This window comes from Biomphalaria glabrata, chromosome 17, assembly GCF_947242115.1.
Source record: "Biomphalaria glabrata chromosome 17, xgBioGlab47.1, whole genome shotgun sequence".
Taxonomy (NCBI): Eukaryota; Metazoa; Mollusca; class Gastropoda; family Planorbidae; genus Biomphalaria; species Biomphalaria glabrata.
Genome location: NC_074727.1, coordinates 10,749,053 through 10,768,293, shown reverse-complemented (window position 1 = coordinate 10,768,293; position 19,241 = coordinate 10,749,053). Strand labels below are relative to the sequence as shown.

Below are 19,241 nucleotides of genomic sequence, written 5' to 3'. Positions count from 1 at the left end.
AAACGCACTCTATATGATTTGCAACAAGATCTGGCAATCAGGAGATTGGCCCAAACCCTGGACCCAATCACTCATAATAACCCTTCCAAAGAAAGGCAACTTACAACTCTGTCAAAACTATCGCACCATCAGCCTCATAAGTCATCCCAGCAAAGTACTGTTAAAAATCATATTAAACCGGCTAAAACCGATAGCAGACAACATCATATCAGAAGAACAAGCAGGTTTTAGACAAGGTCGCAGCACAACAGAGCAAATCCTAAACCTCAGAATACTCTGTGAGAAATATCTCCAACACCAAGAGAATCTTTTCCATGTCTTTATTGATTTCAAGAAAGCTTTCGATCGAGTATGGCACGGAGCACTCTGGGCGACAATGTAAAAGTACAACATTAATAAAAACATAATCAAAGTTATCCAGAACCTCTACAAGGAGGCCACCAGTGCGGTGTACTTCAACAATAATATTGGGGACTGGTTCAAAACCACAGTTGGAGTAAGACAAGGCTGCCTACTGTCACCAACACTCTTCAATATCTTCCTTGAAAGGATAATGGAAGATGCCCTCGAGGGCTATGAAGGTACTGTTAGCATTGGAGGAAGAAGAATTACTAACTTGCGCTTCGCAGATGACATTGACGGCCTAGCAGGGACAGAAGAAGAACTAGCTGACCTGGTGATGCGCATTGACAAGACTTCCGCAGCATATGGCATGCAAATAAATGCCGAAAAAACTCAAATTATGACCAATAGCCATCAGGGCTTTAAAAGAGGCATCAGTATTGGAGGGGAAAAGCTAACTAGTGTTAACAGCTTCAAATACCTCGGAGCTATTGTCTCAGATGAGGGAACGAAACCCGAATTATTGGCCCGAATAGCACAGTCCACAGCAGCCCTTTCAAAACTTAAAATAATATGGATAGATAAGGGCTTAGCCCTCGGCACCAAAATTAGACTGATGCGCTCTCTGGTCATGGCCACATTTTTATATGCTTGTGAGTCGTGGACGTTGAATGCAGAGCTTGAGAGGAGGATCCTAGCAATGGAATTGAGATGCTACAGAAGGATCCTAGGCATCACATTCAAAGACCGCATCACAAACCAAGAAATCAGAGACAGGGTTACTGTAGCGATCGGAGCTCATGACGACCTGCTTACTATTGTGAAAAAACGAAAGCTTAAAACCTTTGGCCACATTAAGAGATCTACGGGGCTCGCAAAGACCTTTCTTCAGGGAACAGTGCCAGGGAAAAGAAGAAGAGGCAGACAGAAAAAGCGATGGGAGGACAACATTAAAGAATGGACAGGCCTGCCATTGAGAGAGGTTCTGAACAAGGCAAAAAAAAAGGGAGGAATGGAGAAAGACGGTCGACAAATCTTGCCTGGTGCCCCAACGGTCCAACAGACTAAGGGATAGGTAAAGGTAAAGGTAAATCCATCTTTTAAAATTCTTCTAGGATAGTATACATTTTAAAAGGGAGAATGTTAAGTACACATTAAATAATGTTAGCCCAGAGTCTGGGGTTCTAGGGTGATGCTGAAGGGCAGTAACCTTAATGCAGTAAGTGAAGGCATTGGGCAGAGTTTGTGTGCAGCCCCCTATGTGTTCTTATAGATTCAATATAAATGTTATTAATGAATCTGTCCTATTTCTGATGACAGAAATAAAGTTAATTTCAAGTTTAACCCTATCCCCTTTATTTTCTACTATTGTAATGCATATTCTGTTAAACATTTTAAATTTCTGAAATGTGCAATGGTGAGGCCGGAGGCAGCCTCGCAGTCTTGCACTATCGTAAAACCGGCCTTTTCATGATCTAAAAATAAAACAAATTTCAAGATGGAGGAATTGAAATGTGTTCTGCTAGAGATTATGTGATCCTATGGGGCTAGGTTTCAGACCTTGCGATCTATGAGGCAAATTATGTAAATGTCGTATCTGTGGCCCAAGGCTAACGAGGGTGTCATATAAGATGCCTATTACGGCTGGGGATCCCGAAATTAAGGATCCCAGTCTTCACCAGGATTGGAATCCGGGACACCTCGGTTTGGATACTGGATCAATTAGTAATGTGTCCAGTGCCTCCGATTACGTGGTCCTGGTAAGCGTAAATTTATGTTACAAGTCAGTAGGGTTAATGATGGGCAAAAGTTAACTAAAAAGTTAAAAACTTTTAGTTTAACTAAAAAAAATTTAATTGAGCCATTGTTTAATTAGAAAAAAAAGTTTATTAAAAATCGTAGTTTAATTATTTTTTTTTAGTTACTAACTAAAAAGTTTAATTAAAATTTGTACAACTTTTCAACATGTGGTCAGGGTTGAAATGCACATCCCTGTTTTCTGGTCACATGATATCAATAACTTTGATTATCAAAAAAAAAAAACGATGCAGTTAACAACTAGCTCAGTCAGAGTCTGCGTTTGATGAGGGTAAAGTAAGATGCTGGTAGAAGTTATGGGAGTCAATATTTGCAACTGAAAGTAGCATTATCAAATGTTAAACGATTTTTTGCCAAAAGCTCCACTGCAATATTATGAATGGGGTTGTTTCGAATTTATTTGTGAGCCACGTGGAGGTGTTTAATTTCTGTTTATTGTGGGAACCTGATTACTGAGTTAGGTCAATATTTAGTGGTTTTGATCAATTGATTTGCGGCAAACAATATTTTTTAACTGCAGGAACATCAAGTACACCCTTTTTATAGTCTTAAGATTTATTATTGAGATCTAGGTCTAAATCGACAGCTAGGCCTATATAGATCTAAAAGCATTAGGGTAGCCAACTCTAGAAAAAAACAACACTCAATCCACACCCTCTCTGACCATAAAGTAAATAGACTGTGTCCAACTGATTTTAACAATCTGGTCAGCTAGACATACACATGTAGGCCTAGTGTACTGTACGTGTGTAGTCGATGATACTACCAAAACTACCCAGCATTTTTTTCATTACCCGTTATGCAATAGTGTTTGCTTAGTGTGGAGTGGTCAGACAAGAAAATAACACACTAATATGGCTAGTCAAGCATATTCATAGATATATCTTTTCACTAAAATAGTTACACACCCTCCCTGCCCAGAAAGTATATAGACGGGGTGTCCGACTGATTTTAACAACCTGACCAGATAGACGTACACGTGTAGGCCTATATGGTCTACTGAGTGCAGTCCACAATGACAAGATCACCCTGTTTTTTTCCCTTGCGAGTTTAACGGTTATACAATAGTGTTAGTTTGTATTTTTAGTGGTCAGACAAGAAAATAGCACATCGGTATGGTTAGGCAAGCATGTATTTTACACTATAAAATAGTTACACTGGTCAAATTTTTCTTAAAATTCCAACGATTTCGTTTCTATTCTTTGGTCACTAGATCTAAATTTGAAATTATGAATGTATGTTATTTAATGAGATTTTAAACTTTGCCGGTATAAGTAAGATTTTCCGTTATATAATAAGTTGATATAATTTAACAAAAAAGAGTACCATTCTTTTCTAAAGGTTTTAATTCAAGGCAAAAATACACACACACACACACACATATATATACACACACATACATACATACAAACATACATACATATATATACATATATATATATATATATATATATATATATATATTTATTTATTTACTTATTTAGATATCTTTTTAGTTTATTTTATTGTGCATTAACTTTAGCAGTTATTTATCAGGGTAGACAATATATGAATCAATTAAAAAATTAGCCAATTATGTAATTGATTATTGGTAATTAACCCCCCCCCCCCCAACCCAAGAAAACATTAAGAAACTGGAACAGACACAAAATAGAGCAGTGAGTTTCATAACAAACGAATATTCACATTTGACTAGAGTAACACCTTTAGTCAAATCACTAAATTTAGAAAGCCATCAGGAGAGAAGACAAAACAGTAAAGTAGAAATTATACATAAAACACTGAACCATAATCTTCAAATACAAAAACAAAATTTAATAAAATACTCAGAAAGACACAAAAATAAAAATAAAAATCTCAGCTCATATGCTAGGACAAATTTGTACAAATACTCTTTCTTCCGTAGTGCTATTAGAGCATGGAATGGGTTGCCTAAGCTAGCCAGGAAAACCAGTGACTTGGCAGAATTTAAGTCATTGGTTAATATGCATGACTGAATGCATGACGCGTAGGATGTAATCATCTTCTTTTTTGAAGTAACGTCTGTATTATATAAGATAATGAACTATTTTGTTTGATATCGAATAAAGAAAACAACAGATACAGATGTACTTGCGGAGCTCTTTCCCGTATATAAGCATTTTTGTTTTAGACAAAAGAATTTTCTACATTTTATTCGTTTCATTTTTATATTCAGTTGTTCAAAAATCTAACACTGTTCAAAGCAAAGAAAACAAACTTAGCAAGTTTTATTGCCCCACAAACTTTGTCAAACTTTGTTGATAGTTTATGGGTTATTTGGTTGTCCTATGTTTTCTATTCTATATGCAGCATTGGATCTCTACTTTAATATATTCCACTTGGGCTTACTTACATCTAACACGAAACGAAATGCTTGAGCTTTGGTATTTTTGCATAATCAATGTCTTTTTAAAGCCCAGCATTATTTTATATTAATAATAATACAAAAAGAAATTATATAAAACAAATTCTTATGAAGAAAAATAATTTTAAACAAATATATTCCAACATTTCCAGTACGACCGTGGCGTAGACTACAGCATACGTTTCAGAGGATGAGTATAATGTCATTTTATAAAAAAATTTGCCTCAACTCAACTAAAATATAAAAGCCATAATTTAATTTAAATCAACTTTTCCAAACAGAATTACTTTCCAAAAAATTTGGAGTTAATTCAATTCTCCTCACTAGCTTTATATTTTTGTTACAATTTTTCATTTCAAGAACCCAAGACAAAGAACCTACATCCTATATCATCACAATGGCGTAGCTAGGGTGGGGGGAGAAAGGGGAGAATTTGAATATCCCCCTGGGCCCCCACTTGAGAATGGCCTCCCAATGAGTGTTTTTTACATAAAAAAATTAAATACTACGCAAAATGCAGGGGCCCTCAAAGAGACCAAACCCCCCGGGCCCCCAAACGATATAAAATTCCTAGCTACGCCCCTGTATTATCAGGAACTTTTTGTGGTCTGTTAGAATTTAAAAAGCATACAGGGAATAAACCAATTAGTTTTATATAAGAGCACAAAATATATTTTTTTTTCAAATGTAAAGTACTAAGAATGTATAGCAGTGAAAATGTCAACAATAGATAACTGAATAGAACGGTGTACTAACACTCTTAGTCACATTTTGTTTACTTTGTCTCCATGGCTTAGTTTTGGTTTCCCTTGTACTTGTTTGTTGCCTTTTGATACATTAAACCAGTTATTTGTAGTATCTTTTTTAGCGTATAGTTGTTTGATTTAACACACACACATACATATATATGTATATTATATTATATATATCTGTGGCATTTTATGTCTCGAGAGACGATCTTTTCCCTTTGCAACTTCTTGTGTGACTAAAGAGGCCAATCCTTGATACACAGCTGCGATCGCAGGTTGGGCATATATAATCACCAGGCGCCGTTGCATTTTTCACCCTTCTTTCTGCTTCTGTTGTGTATGACATCTGCAATCTGTGATCCTTCCTTTATGCTCTCTCTCCATGTGGATCTATCCAGTGCCACCTCTTCCCAGCTGCTAGTGTCGATTTTGAAGAGCCTCATGTCGCGTTTGCATACATCCGTATATCGTAAAAGTGGGCGACCAGTGGCTCTCCTGCCTTCTATTAGATCACCATACAGAATGTCTTGTGGAAGTCGACCTACTGGCATTCTACGATCGTGGCCAAGCCAGCCAAGGCGTCTGCTGCTGATAGCAGAGCGAATGTCCTGGCACCCTGCTCTATGTAGCACCTCCTAATTGGTTATCTTATCTTGCCACCTAATTTTAAAGATCCGCCTTAGTCATCGGAGGTGGAAGACATTCAGCTTTTTTTCCTGCCATGAGTAGGTTGACCATGTTTCACTTCCGTACACCTAGGTGCTCAACACACAGGTCCGGTAGACTAGCGCTTTAGTACTGCTAGTCAGCAATATGTTGTCCCAGACTCTATTCTGCAACCGTGACATGGTGGCCATTGCCTTGGCTATCCTGTTGTTTATGTCTTTATCCAGTAGAGTGTTGTTGGATATGATGGAGCCAAGGTAACAAAAGTGATCAACAATTTCTAGTGGTTGGCCATTAATGCTTACTTGAGGTGCAGTGTTTGTGTTTTGGACAAGTACCTTAGTCTTGCTTTGACTGATGTTATATATATATATATATATATATATATATATATATATATATAGAGAGAGAGAGAGAGAGAGAGAGAGAGAGAGAATAGATAGATAGATATAGATATATATAGACACACACATACATAGGCATACAAACATCTCTAATGTTCCTTTTTTTCCCCTTTCATATGCCAATTTTTTATTTTCTTCTTTGAGATTTAGAACACTACTTCCTCCTCATCAAGGTGGCAATCATGTCTGCTAGTGTCGGTATCTGGAGAGTTTTTCCTTTACGACTATTTCTCTGTGACTGTGTTTTAGTAACAGGGGTCTTTTAGAATCATAAAGATAAGTTATCATATTCTTGAATGTATCTCCATCTTAAAAATAACAATTATTTGACACTAGACAAGCATATCCTAATAAATTGAAATTCATAATCTGTAAATTATAACATTGTTATGTATTAGTATGGTAAAAGTCTATATGAATATTTACATCTACTCTTTATTTGCTAACGTTATTTTTAAGTCAGCAACAAAACTCTAAAATGAAAGGAAGCACAAATTAGATCTAGATCTCAAACCTTTTGTTTTTTTTTACTTTCGTCACTTGAATGCAACAAGTAGACCCTTATCCTTGCTTCTGACCTCCTGTGAGTTCACCACCGCACTAGCGGCGAGACATAAGAGCTTCAGTTTTACCTATCAAGGTGTGTTCGCTTTCGGCACAGATCTACCATACCCTCCTTCACCTTGTCTTTCTTTTCGCCAACCACCAACCCTGCTCACACTTTCACTGAATTCAATGATCTCCACACACACACACACCCTTTCACACACACTCACACACGTTGACGTCAGTGATAGGACGGAAGGACGAGAACTCATTAGACACCGCACCGTCTGCAGCGCCAAAAAAACAATAACAACAAGACATAAGACACACTTCACCCAGAGCTAAGGTAGTCAGGGCCACGTCATTAACCGTATCGGGGGCGTCTGCCGTGCGTCAGATAAGCGCCAAGGGGGGGGGGGGGGAGTGTGAGTAGTATTCTTGCAATCGTCATTAGCTTCAATCCTTATGTTATTGGAGAATGTCCATTTGTTGTCTGAAATATTACTTCCTAGGTTTCTTATCTTATCTTATCTTATATAATACAGACGTTATTTCAAAAAAGAAGATGATTACGTCCTACGCGTCATGCATTTAGTCATGCATATTAACCAATGACTTAAATTCAGCCAAGTCACTGGTTTTCCTGGCTAGCTCAGGCAACCCATTCCATGCTCTAATAGCACTAGGGAAGAAGGAGTATTTGTACAAATTTGTCCTAGCATATGTTACGAGGAATGTGCCTTTATCTTTGTGTCTTTCAGAGTATTTTATTAAATTCTGTTTTTGTATTTGAAGATTATGGTTCAGTGTGTGTTGTGTAATTGCAAAAAGACAAATCTAGGACTAAATAGCCTTTTTTTTGTAAAACAAAAGAATGAGAACCAACAGAGAGGTCACTCGTCTCTTTCTATCCGTCTTTCTCTCTCTGTTCGTCTCTAAAGATAGACCTGACACTCTCTGTCGGAATGTTCATATCTCTCTCAACTCGCTATATTGTTAGACACTTAAGTTTAGTTATTTAGTTACGCACTATAATCAGAGCCGGTCCTACAGATTGCGGGGCCCTATGCGAAACGGATTGCGCGTTGTGATAAGGATAATAAGTAAAAATTAAGATTTTGTATTACAAAATAATTCGTCTTTGCATTTTATTCATTCTTTACTAAGTACAAAATCACTGTCAAATTATGTATACTTATTTTTAGTTCAGACTAAACACACATATTATGACCGAAAACTCATAAAGGGTCAGCTAAAGAAGCCTATAAGTTCATACTTTTTACGAACGAGCTATATCGCAACAAAGACGAAACTAATTGGTTAACTATTTAATTAATGACGTGCTTTCATCGGCAATAAATAATATTGCAAAGTCTTAACTTGATTCGAAATAACGTTCGCAAGATTTCCCCCAGACAGACAGACAGACAGAGTGACCTTGTAAAAAAAAATATTTGCGATTTAATCTTACCGGCAGTATTTCATGAACATATGGATAAGGATTAAAAAGGGGGGGGGGGGAGGAAACGAAACTACATGAGTAAATATAGTGAAACCATTAGCGAAGGGAAGCTACTCGACGATAAAAAACTCCAAAAAAAATCTTCATGTCAAAAGAATGCAATTTCTAGTTTCAGTGATAAGAAACCTGAACGCCTGGAAGCATTTCCCGCCAAGATATAAACACTTCTGCTTGTCTGAAGTTTTTTTTTTTTTTTTAGTTATTTCATGGATAATTTTTTTTTTTTTAAATTTGCGAGCCATCCTTTTGGCTAAATTGTTAGAATATTTGTTAAGCAAGAAAATACAAATATTACCGACACCGTAATGATAGGTTATTATAGTTTAAAGAAGAGCATCATTTACTTGTTTCTTAAAACCGCTGACAGGATGCTGTGTGGCTCTTGAAACGACTAACATCTCTACACAAACTACAGTATTTGTCCTCCGTAGTTAAGGATTAAATAGTGTTACGATCCTTTTTCTTTTTTTGTCTTTCTGCCCGTCCGTCCGTCCGTCGGATCATCCGACAGACAGAATGACAGAAGGAAAAAAAGACAGACATATATATATATATATATATATATATATAGATAGATAGATAGATAGATAGATAGATAGATATATAGATGTATAGATATATAGATGTATATATATATATATATATATATATATATATATATATATTTATATAGATATAGATAGATAGATAGATAGATAGATAGATAGATAGATAGATAGATAGATAGATAGATAGATAGATAGATAGATAGATAGATAGATAGATAGATAGATAGATAGATAGATAGATAGATAGATAGATAGATAGATAGATAGATAGATAGATAGATAGATAGATAGATAGATAGATAGATAGATAGATAGATAGATAGATAGATAGATAGATAGATAGATAGATGTGACTTGACCAGATGAATCCATGATGCGCTGTGGAATATTCTATGTAATAACAATAAAATGATGTACAATGATATTTCAAAGAGATAGTTTGTACTGTTTCCTTATATAGGTTCACAACAGAAGCTTCTAGCAACAGTAACAGCCTATTGTCAGTAATCTAGAGAATATTCTCGGGCTATTCGCACGCTGAGTGTTTACAACAGTACTTTCTCGAAAACAGTCAAAAGTCCATCCACTCGTCACGCTTCATCGCATGTAGAACGCTGGCCCCAGCCACATGTCTCGGCCAGTCATGCAGAGACATTTCTACATCTACTTATTGAGTTAGGGTTCAAGCCCGACACCTACTGAGCCAATAGCTGAAAGCATTAGATTGGTATTTAGGCCATCACCATCCTCAACAATAAGCTAATCAAATTTGATAAATAAAAAACAACAACAATGGCATAAAGTGATGACCAGACCAAACCAGACCAGGGACCAGACCAGACCAGACCAGGGACCAGACCAGACCAGGAACCAGACCAGGGACCAGACCAGACCAGACCAGACCAGGGACCCGACCAGACCAGACCGGACCAGGGACCAGACCAGACCAGGGACCAGACCAGGGACCAGACCAGGGACCAGACCAGACCAGACCAGGGACCAGACCAGACCAGACCAGGGACCAGACCAGACCAGACCAGACCAGGGACCAGACCAGACCAGGGACCAGACCAGACCAGGAACCAGACCAGGGACCAGACCAGACCAGACCAGGGACCAGACCAGACCAGACCAGGGACCAGACCAGACCAGACCAGGGACCAGACCAGGGACCAGACCAGGGACCAGACCAGACCAGGGACCAGACCAGGGACCAGACCAGACCAGGGACCAGACCAGGGACCAGACCAGGGACCAGACCAGGGACCAGACCAGACCAGACCAGGGACCAGACCAGACCAGACCAGGGACCAGACCAGACCAGGGACCAGACCAGACCAAGGACCAGACCAGACCAGACCAGACCAGGGACCAGACCAGACCAGACCAGGGACCAGACCAGACCAAGGACCAGACCAGACCAGACCGGACCAGACCAGACCAGACCAGGGACCAGACCGACCAGGGACCAGACCAGGGACCAGACCAGACCGGACCAGACCAGACGGGACCAGACCAGACCACCAGGGACCAGACCAGGGACCAGACCAGACCAGACGGGACCAGACCAGACCAGGGACCAGACCAGACCAGACCAGGGACCAGACCAGACCAGACCAGACCAGACCAGATGAGCTCTTCCTTTTAAGACACACTTTTTTGTTTTTAATCATTACACTAACCTATATATTTCCAATGTCAAACTATAATGAGGGCAAATAGGCGTGTCTACGAAATTGAAAAAAACAACAACACGTGGGCGTAGTTCCAAATGTTCGCTCCGTTAGTTTTACTAGCAGGACCAAAAGACCTCACCATTCGTTGCAGGCAATTAAGCCAGCGTTGGACGTAGTGCACTGGAGCAACAATTGATTTCAGCTTGAACAGTGGGAGACTCTTCACTCTTGTCACTGCTAGTGCTAGCTAGAGCCAGTGTGTTGAAACAGTTGGCAAAGTGTGTGGGGTAGGAAGTCTACAGCTGTGTGGGAGTGTGTGTGTGTGTCTGTTTAAAATGAGCTTATTAGAGAGTACAGCGTGTAACAGATCAAACTACCTAGAGAGAATAGAATTCGAAACTTTGAAAGACAGTGAGGCGCCGTGGCTGAGCGGTAAAGCGCTTGGTTTCCGGGGATCCCGGGTTCGAATCCAGGTGATGACTGGGAGTTTTAATTTCGGGATAGTTGGGTCCCTCTGAGTCCACCCAGCTCTAATTAGTTAAGGAAACGTGAAGGCGGTTGGTGGTTATACTCGCCATATGACACCCTCGTTAATCGTAGGCCCACAGAAACAAATGACCTTTACATCATCTGCCCTATAGACCACAAAGTCTGAAAGTAGAACTTCTCATTTTTTTTAAATTATGATTTTAACATTAAAAAATGAAACCGTATGAATCTACTTATTAAAACAATTATTTTTTAATATTTATTTTTTACATAATTCCAAAGCATATTTGATTGGAAATCCACGTTAGTTCTATTCCTTGTTGGCTTCTTTTGGACGTTCGTTTAGAAAGAAAATTTATCACGTCTTAAGTCACGTGGTGAAACCCTTCAAGCTGCCGTTTCCCTTCACGTGATCAGTACTAGCCGCATAGGACGTAATGCTTTTTATTTCTGATGGAAGCCCTAAGCGTATAAAGAAACAAAAATCTGGCCAATAAAATATAGGACAGTTTTTCAACGTGAAACACTTTGTTTTAGATTTTCTTTCTTCTTACGTGAAATTCTTTCGAAATCACCGGAACATCTTTCGCTTTTATTTTGTTTTATTTTATTTTGTGCTTTGTAGTCTTTCATGGCATGGCATGGTCAATGCTCTTTGGTCAAATCTCTTTTGAGGATGAGTTGGAGGTAGAGGTTTTCAGAAGGAAGATTTCATTGCTACCTTTCGGTGCTTAGCAAACACAGATCGAATATAATTTCGAACTCAAGTCGCCTTGTTAACTCATTGCTTGCCATGTACCATGAACAATAGCGCAAGGTTTCAACTTGACCCGAGAGTGTGACATGGGAAAAAAACGTGTTCAAACCTTTTACCAGACAAACAGATAGACAGACAGACAGATTGACAGACAGACTTGATAAACGCTATGTAAAAAGTGAGTTTAGTTTTGATGGTTATGTAAACAAAATCTTGAATAAACCAAGAGCAATAGTGAGATTTAAAGAAAACAAACTTTCTAAATATTATATTTTAATTGGGGGGGGGGGGGGATAATACATTAACAACATTTTGATAGTCTGGTCACGTGGTGCTGTGTTATCTTTACCTATTAGTGCTAAAACATGTTAGTTCTAGCAGCTATTCTGCTAATTAATGTGTCGAAAAAACAGCTGCTGGTGTCACGGGTGATTCGACAAACTCAGGTGTAGCTGTGGGGTATGTGACGTTTCAAGTAGACTTGATTGGTTTCTATCAGAACATCAGGTTAGAACACATTCAGGTTTGACCTCAGAGCTCTATAAAAATCACAGCTATGGTCAAAGCGGAAACTGATAAAACCAAAGAAACAGAAAATCCACAAATCTCACTGTAGTTACTCAGACCTCTCCACAGGATAGTTATTTATAAGGGTTTACGTTTTTACAAAGCTTATAGCAACTCACTCTGTCTGTCTGTCTGTCTGGTAAAAAGAGTGTTTACGTTATTTCTCCCACTAAGATTCTCGGATCAAGCTGAAACTTCGCACAATTATTCATTGACATGACAAGACATGAAAACAAAAGTAACCGATTAAACAATTAATTAGTGGTAATTAATTATTTTGTTTGATACCAACAAGGGAAACTAATACTTCAGTATTCACAAATATGGCTAAATATGTTAGGTTTTGTCCCCTTAAACAAGTGTAAATTGTATTTCTCCGGCACGCATTCTCCGATCAAGTTGATACTTTAAACAATTATTTATTTTACATAACAAAACATGAATCAGTAGACAAAAAATACTCAACTAGTCAATTAAATTTTTGTTGATTAATTATTTAGTTTCATATTGAATCGTGGTGAAATAGTTACTATTTGTTTATGTTTGTGTAACGTCGTGAGAATGTGTTCACAACATTGATTTAGTGTGCTACTGTCCAAGTCTTTTTCGTCAGTCCATGTGTCGTTCTAGTTTAATAAAGCCTTGTTTTAGGTTACTTTTCAGTGTTCCTTTATTTCTCATTACACGAATACCTTAGAGATCATGATGGAGTTCTAAACACATAGCTCAGTCCTTTTCATGAACTTTTTTACTTGGGTTGAAAAAAATTGTTTTATTTCGACATAAAGTCAATTTTTATTTCAGGCCTTGTAATGTATGGAACAGATGATGCAAACGTCATTCGTTTCTATGGTCGACAGTTAACAAGGGTATCATGTGATAGCACAATAATCAGCAGATTTTAATTTATCCAACAAATGCCAGGAACCATTGGGTGGAAACAGGTGCGTCCTAAAAATCAAAATCCGAGCCATCACCGGGGCTCCTACACGAGACCCCTCGGCTATGAAGCCGAGCACTTTACTCTGACACCTTGCCCAAGATTGCTAATCGTCCGGAGTGTTGAAGGTTCAAAGAGCTACTCCAGTTAGACTACGCCAATTACTGTTACTATAATACAGTGTTTCCACTATTCGCACATTCTGATTATTTTGCGGGAAACTTTGCTAATTTTTTTTATAGAGAGGTCAATTCACGCAGTGGCCTACTACTTAATTATTCCAGTAGTTCAGGGAACACCTATTCAGGCTCTGCGGAACACTAATGTTCCCTAGTGCTATTAGAGTAAGGGATGAGTTGCCTGAGCCAGCCAGGAAAACCAGTGACTTGGCAGAATTTAAGTCATGTTTGTTTTGTAAAATGTTTTACATGTTTCGGATGTTCCTTCAGAGTTGAAGATAGTTTACTTCCTAGTCCAAACCTCCCGCAGGACGACGGGGGATGGGAGCGGGCAGGGTTTGAACCCTCGACCGTCGATAAATCCGAACGACAGTCCAGCGCGCAAACCGCACGACCAGGCAGCCATTGGTTAATATGCATGACTAGATGCATGACGAGTAGGACGTAATTATCTTCTTTTTTGAAGTAACGTCTGTATTATATAAGATAAGGTAAGATACAGTTTGGGAAACACTGCTATAACTCAATAACGAGTAGTATGTAAATTCGCAGACAATTTCCATAATAAAAACAGAGCAAGATCTCTTACCGGAAGTTTGGAGAGACAGGATCGATCTAAAAACTCCTAGAAGTCTTGCGAGTCATCAAATAGCAAGAAGCATGAGGACTTTCTAAGTCAATCAGCCTTTTCTCCAAACTATTAACATTTGGAAAATTCCATTGAACATTAATCACCATCTGGTTAAATGCGGTTCCCTATACCTGTCTTGCTACGTGTTCAAACCATCAATAGTAGAATAGCCAGAATTTTCCATGGAATATTACTGATAGAGATGAGATTTTCCCGTCAACATTGTCTTCGGCCGTAATGGTTTTTTTTTCCAGAAAAATGCCCCCCTGCCAAGTTGGTACCATGTAGGGGGTGGCTTTCCCTGCACTACATCAAAACTGACATCTTCGTAGTTTAAGCATTTCTATCCACCTTCACTGTTAGAGCTAAATTATTTCTAGGATTTCATGATTATATAGTCACGTTTATAAATACATATTTTCTTTCTTTTTCAGTGTTATTGATTTCTGATAAATGAATAATTAAATAAGTGCATATATAAATATAAATATATAAATATATATATATATATATAAATGCGAACTTTGGATCAGATCTCAAATTCAAATGCTTTAACACAATAGAACTGCCTACTAAAAACTACAAGTCTTTCTCTGTCTACTTCTAGACTCGTACAGCTACCTTTACAAGGACTCACTTTGTAGCACACTGTCCTTACTGCCTTGCGTCCTGGACTCTACACTCCTTTCTAACACACTGTCTCTCGTCTGTAAAGGCTTTTTGGTCACATGACCATAACATTGATCATATTACGTGCAATAGCAGTAATGTCCCTTGTTCTACAGCCCTTGACCTGTGTGATTTGTCTGAATCATTTGTGTCGGTAGGCCATACACACATTAACCCTTTCAGTCCGCAACTAGGGTTATAACAGTATATATAATAGTGAATATAATTATCGTACTTTCTAACTCTTATAACATCTATTGTACCATATCTCTGATCTGAGAAAGTAGAATATCCAATATAGAAACAGTATATTTATATTACGTCTATCTATTGATCTGTCATGAAAACGCGATATGAAGCTCTTCACAATCGACACTAGCAGCTGGGAAAAAGTGGCAAATGGAGAGAGAGCATAAAGGAAAGGTCCCGGATTGCAGATGCCATACACAACAGTAGTAGAAAGAAGGGTGAAAGTGCAATGGCGCCTGGTGTGATTACAACTGCCTAACCTGGGATCGCAGCTGTGCATCAAGGATTAGCTTCATTAGTCACAAAACAAGTTGCAAAGGGAAAAGATCGTCTCTCGAGACGTACAATACCACAGAACAGATTAATCCATCAATCTATTGTAAAATGAATGGATTATAACTATGTATTGCATATAATGAATGCACCTAGCAAATACTACTAATAAATACTTTATATATCAATCTTGATAATATTAAATAAGTAGAATCCAGATACAGGATCTGAGTTTAAAACTGGATGCTGCAGCTAGAACAGTTGGCATGGAAATCATTGCAGAAAAAAACGAAATACTATTTTGTGGTGGGGATAGTACGATATGCTGCATACAGTTGAATGGTCAAACAGAAGAAGTTGACTCATTTAAATACTTAAGGTCAAACATAACAAGAGAAGGAGGATCAATATAAGAGATAAAAACCGTAGTCATTAGCAAACTGGGGGAAATCTCTAAGATCAGCTTCCAAGTAAAATGAAAACTGTATTCTTCGCTAGTTGTCTTAGCACAGTCGCTAGAACTGGACATTGAATGCTGAAGCTGACAGAAGAGTTCAGGCCTCCAATGAATGGCTGGCTGGACAGCGTGAAAGAATGGACCATCCTGTCTCTTGATATCCTGCTGACCGGGAAAGTGGAGGGATTCGTTTACACGAACTGTCCCAGCACCCGTACGACGAAAGTCTAGAGACCGGCAACTGCTCCATGTCTTAATTTAGTTGCCACTGAGACAACTTATCTTCCCTAAAGATGAAACTAAAATAGGTGTCTCTACTCTTGTTTAATGCTAGAAACTTTAAAAAAAAGAATTAAAATGTATAATGGATTTTCATCTACGTGGGAAAAAACCTATAAATAGCTAGCTTTTTAGTGTACAGGTGTACATAGTAAAGGAAGTGTTGTCAAACCATTTTGGTGTTTTCTAAAGTTAGATACACGGTTGGTCTACACCTTTGAAAATAGAGAATTCCATTTTATGTTGTCGGTTTTTTGTAGCTCGATTCTATTTGTTATTTAGTAGTTGGCAACATTGAAGTGAATTTAGCGTCCTTGACATTGTCTAGTCTAGCGTGAAAATCTCCAATACCATTGAGTGAAGAAGTTGACTTTTTTTAATTTATTAATTAATTAAATAGTATATCTGTTGTTGTTTTTTTCTCACAATTAATGAATTAGTTGCTAGTCATGCATTAAAGTATTTTTAATATAAAATGGATTAATGGAATAAAATCTAATGTTTGATTCGAGGTCTTACAGACTTCTAATACGTAATTAAACAGGTATCATCACAGTAAACATTTGTCGATTTAGAAAAAAACGAGCCTCGAAGCTTCATTCTACACTGTGAGCGGTATCTTCTAGGGGTCCAATAGCATCGCATCACAATTTAGGGGCTGGATTCTTCTGATGCACAAGATAATTGCGGGAACTCCTGCGGTTTCATGCGTAAGAGCACAAATAGATAATCTAAATGACCTAGTTCCAAGCTTGAATAGCTTTAGATCTGAACTATATGAGCTATTTGACATATAAAATCTATGTCATTGAACATACAGCCCCAATGTTGAGTCTCTTGGGGAGACAAATGAGTAAAGGCCCCTAACCTCATGTACACGGCCGCGTCTACTTTAAAACTATAGTCTTTCTTGGGTCTGGTTAAATTCTCTCCAAGGGATCTTCTGTCTTTTACGTTAAGTTTCAGAGCAGGTTTTAGGTGTTTGATTGAGTAGGTTGTAGGTGTTTGATTGAGTAGGTTGTAGGTGTATGATTAACGTTTAGGTTTCTTCAAGATTTTTTTTTGGAAAAAAAAGGGGGGGGGGGGGAAGAGACAAGCCCTATTTAAATATTTAGTTACCTGTGTTGTTATCGAATGATAAATGTGGCCAGGATAAAGTTGACTTTGGCGAAGTCCTGGCTAATACCACATTGGACACAAGGAGAAATAGGGGGAAACATAAAAGAAAGGAAAGATAACTAACATCTACTTCCCGTGGCAGACGATATGTTTCAATCAAGGAGTTCTCAGTCTGCTACATGTCACCTTCATTCTGGCGGGCTCGCGCGTGACATTGTCCATTTCACCAGGGCTGCTCACGAAGCGACTAGAATACCTCGGACTTGATATCCGACAAGCTTTCCAAATGTTAAAAGCTTTTTTTTTAAATATCACAATACAACTTAGGCAGAAATGAATGCAAATTCAAAACAAAGATGAACTGGAGTAGTAAGAGGATTATGTTGCATGTTCAGTAGCATGGGCTGAAACGAAACATAGAAGGAACGCCGAAGACTAAGGAATGTCTTCTATAATTTTAAAATAAAGGCTTAACCTGAAACTGTAGATGTAAATCTAGGATTGGCCTCCTTAGTTAGAAGTTGCTTAGGGACCAGTTTAGTTTTGAGGTTTACAAAATGCCGCAAGTAGTAAGGTACAAAAGGCCTTAAATATTTGATTAAATTGAATTGGTAGGATTTAAGCATAGGACTAAAAAAAAATGCGAACTTTGGATCAGATCTCAAACAAAGTAGAGAACTCTAATGACTATATCCTTTTACTTTCTACCTCTGTGTCTACTACAGAGAAGAATATATTTCAGTTCTTTTTGTCGATTTAATTTTAGACAGTCAGGTTTTTAATTATTTGCGCAATTTCATTTTTCGCTGTTTCTTTTTAATCCTTTATTTCATTTTCGGGCCACCCAATTCAATGAGCTTAGGGCCTCAAATTATTTAATGCCGTCCGTCTCATTTGGCCAGCACAATGACCAACTGCCTTTACTTGCCCCATTTTAAGTCAGGTACCCATTAGAGCTGGGTGGACTAAAAAAAAATCAAAATTAAAAAACCCAGTCGTCACGTAGATTTGAACCCAGGAAAACAGGTTCGGAAACCAAGTGCTTAACCACTCAGCCACCTTGTTTTCAATACCCATCCACTTCTATGCCCCGCATTATCAAATGTTCCAATTTTTCATTCTCTGCCAGTTAAAATCATTTAAACCTTATTTAAATGTCTGCGCTGAATGTGGCAAAATAATGTCTGCCTAGCTCCGTGAAATACTGCACGAATCAGTAATCTTCGGACTCGAAGATAAGCCTTATGGTTAAGACAATAAAATAAAACAAACAAACAACCATTCCATATACCAGAAAAAAGAAATGATATTACAGCATAGAAAGGGTAGCTTAATCCGTCAGAACATTAGTATCGTAGTAGAGTCTCTAATTGACATGATTAAGATTAGATTAAGACATTGATACGAGTAGGACGTAGTTGTTTTCCTTGACGAACAGGACACAACAAACCTGCATACAGACGAAGCAACAATGATGATAGAGTTGTCTGTCTTTATTGCTATTTATTAGATCTTTCCAGTCAAATAGTTTCTGATTTAAAAAAAAAATCTCTTTAATGGATGTATCCAGAAAGGTGGGGAGAGAGGGTGAGAGGGGGTGAGATTTGTTGGCATTAAAAAGTCTATAACCATATCCGCTAAAACATTTTAACAAGTAATAATCTCAGATCTAGAAGGAGACAGTCAGGCCGTCCGCCACACTGATACCCTCACCATTTTTAAAAGATTTAAAGCTCTTCCGCTCCGTCCCTTAGGCGTACACACAAACACACAAACACACGCGCACACACACACATACAACCACCATCCAGAACACGCACACACAGATTTCACGTGAGCGACCTTCTCGCTCTCAGTGTCAGATGAATGAAAAATAAAATGAGGTCAGGTGGAGGGGGGGGGGTACAATTAAAATGCTTTACGAGCTGAGTCCCGGGAGTACATTCTTGAAGTATAATGACATCAACATTCCCTG

The 19,241-nt window shown here is 38.2% G+C and overlaps 2 protein-coding genes across 2 annotated transcripts in view; one reads left to right on the top strand and one right to left on the bottom strand.

The window, feature by feature from the left end:
* Positions 1–19,241, bottom strand: part of LOC106056618 (G-protein coupled receptor GRL101-like) — a 239,774-nt gene that overhangs the window by 191,770 nt on the left and 28,763 nt on the right. The gene's annotated exons all lie outside the window — the stretch shown is intronic.
* LOC129923741 (proline-rich protein 2-like) lies at positions 9,787–10,629 on the top strand. Its single transcript, XM_056016250.1, has one exon. It carries the CDS (start codon positions 9,787–9,789, stop codon positions 10,627–10,629), a length of 843 nt encoding a protein of 280 aa, XP_055872225.1.

Bases quoted from the DNA above. Each gene is read 5' to 3' on its own strand.
- LOC129923741 (XM_056016250.1), top strand. From the start codon at position 9,787: ATGACCAGACCAAACCAGACCAGGGACCAGACCAGACCAGACCAGGGA.